Source organism: Heptranchias perlo, chromosome 11 (genome assembly GCF_035084215.1).
Source record: "Heptranchias perlo isolate sHepPer1 chromosome 11, sHepPer1.hap1, whole genome shotgun sequence".
NCBI classification, from domain to species: Eukaryota; Metazoa; Chordata; class Chondrichthyes; order Hexanchiformes; family Hexanchidae; genus Heptranchias; species Heptranchias perlo.
In genome coordinates, this window is record NC_090335.1 from 67967553 (window position 1) to 67973552 (window position 6000).

The 6000-nt window shown below is 41.6% G+C and overlaps 1 protein-coding gene across 1 annotated transcript in view; it reads left to right on the top strand.

Moving 5' to 3' along the window:
- Positions 1-5301, top strand: part of bace2 (beta-secretase 2) — a 62102-nt gene extending 56801 nt beyond the window's left edge. The window contains exon 9 of the mRNA XM_067993315.1: positions 1321-5301. Within this exon, the coding sequence (XP_067849416.1) occupies positions 1321-1562 (242 nt within the window). The 3' untranslated portion in view covers positions 1563-5301. The remainder of the gene's footprint in view (positions 1-1320) is intronic.
- Positions 5302-6000: the final 699 nt, after the last annotated feature.

Consider the following 6000-nt stretch of genomic DNA (forward strand, 5'->3'; position numbering starts at 1 on the left):
CAGAGCATTCTGCACTGAATTACTTAAACTGCATGAGGCATATTTTTCCATTTGAGAATTATGATTAAGCAATGTAACCATTAACCTACTAAAAATGTGGCAGCACATTTGAAGACACTGTAGAAGTCCATACAGAGCATGCTGAAGGCTAAATGAGAACAAAGTATTCTCGCATAGAGAAAGGTATTCTATCATGACTTTCAATTGTGAATAACTTCATTGCATCACTTACCCATAGTATTAAATGTGAATAAAAATGACAATCCAACAAATGAGAACCGAGTTCTGAGCAGAGAAAAAAGGAATGGAAGGAACTTTCCCAGTAATTAAGTGGTGTAACATAAATGATGTAATAGTGGAGGGTGAGTTAATCAGGGTGCATTTCTTCTCTTCAGTCGTACAACAGTGTTCTATTAAATGACCCATGAGTGGATATGTAGGTTAGTGTGGATCCAAGTGCATTTGTTCAAACCAAGATTTGCAACAGGGAAGAATTTCTTATCCAGGTTGGATCTTGCCAGTTGTCCAATACCCCACCAATTGGCCATGATTGATTAATCAAGGGCAGTTAAATTGTACATACGGTGAGTTTGCTGCTAGATGTATTTGCCAAATGTGCTGAACACTAGGTCAGATATGCTGAAGACATCTAAAATAGAATATCATTACTGAACCAACTTCTCTAAATCCACTACTGGGCTTCATAAAAGGATGGTCCAACTGGCTGTTTAAGCATCCTGATCTAACAAGCTTCCTTTCCCTCATGTATTGACAGAAAAGGGACAGATCCTCTCTGTCATAACTCTTATGACTTGCCCTTAAAAGCTTCCCTCCCTCCTTCCTTCTGACTATCTGGAATCCCCTACTGCTCCTGCAATGATGGCCAATTTATTATGTAGACATTGAGAATCCTACTTTGTGTGTGAAACAGGCATGGATGTTCTCAGGTTATCTAAAACTCTGGGAGTGTTTTTTCCTTCAATATCAAACTGATTCTCAATGTTACTCAGCAGCAGCTCCAAAACCAGTTGGTGCCAAACAATTCTGGTATCTACAAATGTGCTCTTTCTATGGTCTCCCTACTAACAGTATAGCTGTATTGTGATGTAGAAAAGCCTGAATTACCACCAACCCAAGGCACCGAGGGAGAGCCAGTGCAGAGCGTTGGGAGAGACCATTTTAACAGAACTAGTGTCAATTTCTAATACTTTTTGAAGCACCAATGTGGTGCATCATGGGGTAATGAATTGAGGGATATTGCTCGTGGCAAAAAAAAATGTCTTTAAACACTAACTAGATTTGTTTTCTGTCTATCAACAGTCATTGGTGGTTCCTCCGTCTCTGAAATTGCTGGTCCATTCTCGGCGACAGATGTGTCAAATAATTGCATCAGTAAAAGGCCAAGGACAGAGCCTGCACTCTGGATCATTTCCTATGTGCTGATCGCTGTGTGTGGCATTACGCTTCTCATTTCAATCATCCTGCTGGTTATCCCTTACAGCCGTCAAAATGGTAATGGTCTCACTGATGATTCATCGCTGATTAGGCATCGCTGGAAATAATGCCATGCACTTCATGCCCAGAGCACGTCTGGAGTGAGTACTGGGGTGTTTGCGCTACTGATGACACACGTGCAGCCTAAAGAACAATGATGAATGTAAAAAAAAAGATTATGCTGTTGATGACTAATGCTGTGCCAGGGATGGGAACTGAACCTTCAAAGCATGTTAGAAAGGAAGTACATTCTGCTTAATTGCCCCATAATCTTGAATGTAGTGGGGTGAGATAACTGTACACCATCAGTTGTCTGATGTTCTCCATCTATGCTTTAGAACTACTGGTTTAGAAGTAAGCTGGAAGCAGACATTTTGTGTAGATCTTCTGCTGTGACTCGAAGTTTTCCTTTCCACTGACATTACGATTTGAAAGTCTACCAATAATCCCATGCCCCCACCCCCCCACTCAATGTCATTGGGCAGAGCTTCATGATACCACAAGATGCCTGCTCTCTCTCAGAATTCCTCTCGCCAGCAATCCTAAAACAAAGAGCAACAAGGGGGAAAACTGGAAGATGTCAATAAGTGTATGGCTATCTCCCTTTTTATTACAATTTTGGGGTTACAGGGCAATTAAATAGAAAGCATACAAAAATTACATTCTCAGCATTTGAAGATGACTGTAACCCTCCTTATTGGCTTAACTCAGGCAGTTGACAGTATTTCAAACCTAAACTGTCGCATTCTTCCTGCACTCTTCACATAAACCAAATGGAACAGTACAGGGCACAGGTTGTTGGTTACTAGTTCCACCAGGTAGGTTTCTCAGATGGGCAGAATTGGCTGTAATATTCCTGGGATTGCCTTGTTGCTTCAAGCTGGCTTAGCACAGCTGTTGAATTTCAAACTTTCAACCTACCTGCAACAAATCCTGAGATGGAGTTAAAGGCTGGAATTCAGTCTCCAAGTTCAGAAGCTGCTTCTTGAGTCCTGGTGCCATCTGTAGCCAGCAATTGAAATTGCAGCCTTGTAATTTGTACCAACTATCTTTGTTCTAAATACAATTCCTCCTGTGTATACACATATATACGCACACAGGTGTTCCTCCTCTTCCTCCCACTCCCCGCCCTTCTTTTTACAGGCCCTCCTCTCCATGTTTTGTGTTGTCAAGCCTAGCACTGCTGATTGCTAATCATATAGACTCAATTATAACACTAAAGTGTGTACAAACATTCCTAGGACCTCCTGACATTGCGGACAAAAGCCACCTCATTGTTAATTCCAAGGGTCAGAGTGGGTGATACCGATCCTCTGATGTCTACGATGTTGAGCCTGTCTTAACGACTCCCACTAATGAGTTCAGGTTGCAGGGCATCGCAAATTTGGCTTCATATTTTTTATGTACTTGGTGGGTGGGGAAACTTGAAAAAAAATTGCTTTGGGTCATATCAATAGACAACAGTTCGATACCACAGCTGATTGAGAAGAAGTGTTTATCGTGAGGGACAATTCTTCAAACTCCAAAGAACTTGTGTAAAAGTTGATATCCATCAAATGGGAGCTGCTAGCTGTCATTACAATGCGATGACTTGTCATTTTGTGTGGGAGATGGGAACTATTTGTAGGGTGACTGTGCTCCATCGTCACCACAGCTATTGGGGAGTACATGCTCGCCCAACTTAGGAATTGGCAGTAAGGTTGATACGAGTTTTCTGGAACCTGCACTGACTGAAGTGCTTACTTTTACCAGATTAACACACTGACTCCATCAGCATATTTTTTGCGAATTTTTGAAAATCCAGATGTGGTATACTTTCCATATCAAGCGCCCACTGTCAACATTAAGTACCCAGGTGTAGTATACAGTTAGGTGCACTGTAAATCTCTACTACGCAACAGTCTCAGAAGGACACCCACCACTGATGTGTATCTATTTGCCGCACCAGTCATCCTGAGCTGGATCAAGTGTCTCGGTCAAGATGAGAAGGATGGAAGCAAGGATTGACCTTCAAACCACTGGGCTAAGATGATGAACAGTAAGTCTAGGTTCCCACTTCTGATCACCACCCAGTGACTCCTACTTGATATAGTGTGTGTGGTCAGGACATCCTGCTGACAGTCACCGTCCAGCCATGCACATGAGGTCATCCACATGGGCAAGATACCAGAGGGAAAATATCAAAGTAGGGTGGGGGGGAAATGAAACATCAGCCGCTGGATGGTATCACTAAACCATTGAACAGATTTTACAATCACGAAGGACAAACAGTCCACTCACGTGTGATTTTAAAGGGCCGCTATCTTTGTGAAAAAAATGTTGGGCAAGCTTTATTTCTATTTGTAAACACAGCACACGATGACCTGAATTGCGGCAGAATGTGCCGTTGCAGGACCTGTGTGTGATGTCGTCATCATGAAATTAAAAGTGCCTCTTTTAATTCCTCTCTTTCCTCCCCCTGCCCCCAACCAGCAAAAGATTGTCAAACATTTTTCTACATGGTTAATGTCCTTTCAGCTTTTTTGGAGAATACATTGCCTGCATCCTTAGGCTGCGTTGTCAATGAGATCAGGACTGCTAGGTCTTATCTAGTGCTCTTATTATAAACTGAAAAGTTAAGGGTTATTTAATCCTTGTATTACAAGGCACTACATGCCGCTAAAGTACCAGACATCTCTACAAGGTCTGTCGCCAGGGATCTCGTGCAATGCCATGGTAACATCTTAACATTGTCAATCTTCCCCTAATGTTACAAACTTCTGGAATGAATTTTTGTTTTTAAAACATTGCTGGAAAAATTAATTTTTTTGCACTGTACCCAATCCTGGACATGGGCCCCAAACCCACTCTGTTTGCCAAAGACGTAAAGTCCGAGCTGAGTTTTAGGAGAAGTTTATTCTCGAAATGAGTCCTACCTGAGTGCTTTATTTCCTGGCGAAACTGCTCTGATAAGGATGCCAAAAAGCAATAGGAAATAAAAGCCATTCCCAGGCCTTTGAGCCTCGTAGATTCTTCTACCTACTGTATATTTCTGCATTATTTAATTGGAGAGACTTTCCTTAATTTCCTTGTGATGTCTGCTTGTTTTTGCCCTTTGATGTATTGTTAACATTGTATTTACAAAAGTAAAGTTAAAGGTTTTAAAAAAAAATTCTTTTCAACTAATTGCTCAGGATGTTTGTGCTGATGGAAGAAGCCTTTTCAGACCTAGTCTCAGATGTCTCAGGTGGCGAGTAGAGAATGCAAATGAGATCCCCTCTGATCTTGCTGAACCCATTGTTTGCACCCTGATATAAGGTGAAAGTGCAAACTATTTGAATGGCTTGCATTTATGTAGTACCTTTTTAATCTACAAAACATCCCAAGTCTTTATTTTTTTCCCAGCTGCTCCAAAAGAAGGGGTAGCCAGCACCATAATCCACCAATTGACTCTAGGCAGCCTGGTCTCACTCTCTGCAGCTATATCAATGTCATAGCGAGTCAGCTCTCATCGCTGCTGGTATCGTTTTCTATATTTACCTTTGAACCTTGTTTGTTGAGTATTGTTTTCATGTTCTATTAAACCAATGTCACGTTCTATTTTTCTAGTTAACGACAGTTAAAAGAACGGTGTAGAATAACAGCGGTGTTAACTTCTACCTGTAATCAGCCGAACCACCTAATAGCAGTGAAATAATATCTATTTGGCACTTGTAAACTATTCCACTAACTGGCACGAAAATTCCGAGCATTATGTTTGATTGTTAACTGCAATTCCACGGAGAAACTACGCAATCTAGTTTGTGTTATCATAAAGAATTAAATCTAGTTAGATCTACTTTGCTTTATTAGCAACTCCTGAGAACGGAGCATAAATATCACTGACAAACAAATGAACTGTTCATGGGATCTTGCTCACAAAATGGCTGCCACATTTGTCTATATGAATGGCTGAACTTTGAAGTAATTTATTATAGCTGGAAATGATTCTGAGATAAGATAAAGTGTCTTTTTTTATTTTTATGGATTATAAGATATAGATTTTTAGTTATATGGAATTCAGGAGAAACTTCTTTACCATCTACAAGATTCAAGGCAGCAACTCCCCAAGGCTTCTTCGACAGCACCTCCCAAACCTGCGACCTCTACTACCTCGAAGGACAAGGGCAGTAGGTGCATGGGAACACCACCTGCACATTCCCCTCCAAGTCACAGCCTGACTTGGATCTATATCGCCATTCCTTTGTCGCTGGGTCAAAATCCTGGAACTCCCTACCTAACTGCACTGTGGGAGAGCCTTCACCACACGGACTCCAGCGGTTCAAGGCAGCGGCTCACTACCACCTTTTCCAAGGCAATTAGGGATGGGCAATAAGTGCTGGCCTTGCCAGCGATGCCCACATCCCATGAGTGAACAAACAAAAGAGGTTAGAATATGGAACTCGCTACCAGATGGAGTAGTTGAGGCGAATAGCATAGATGCATTTGAGGGGAAGCTAGATAAGTACATGAGGGAGAAAGGAATAG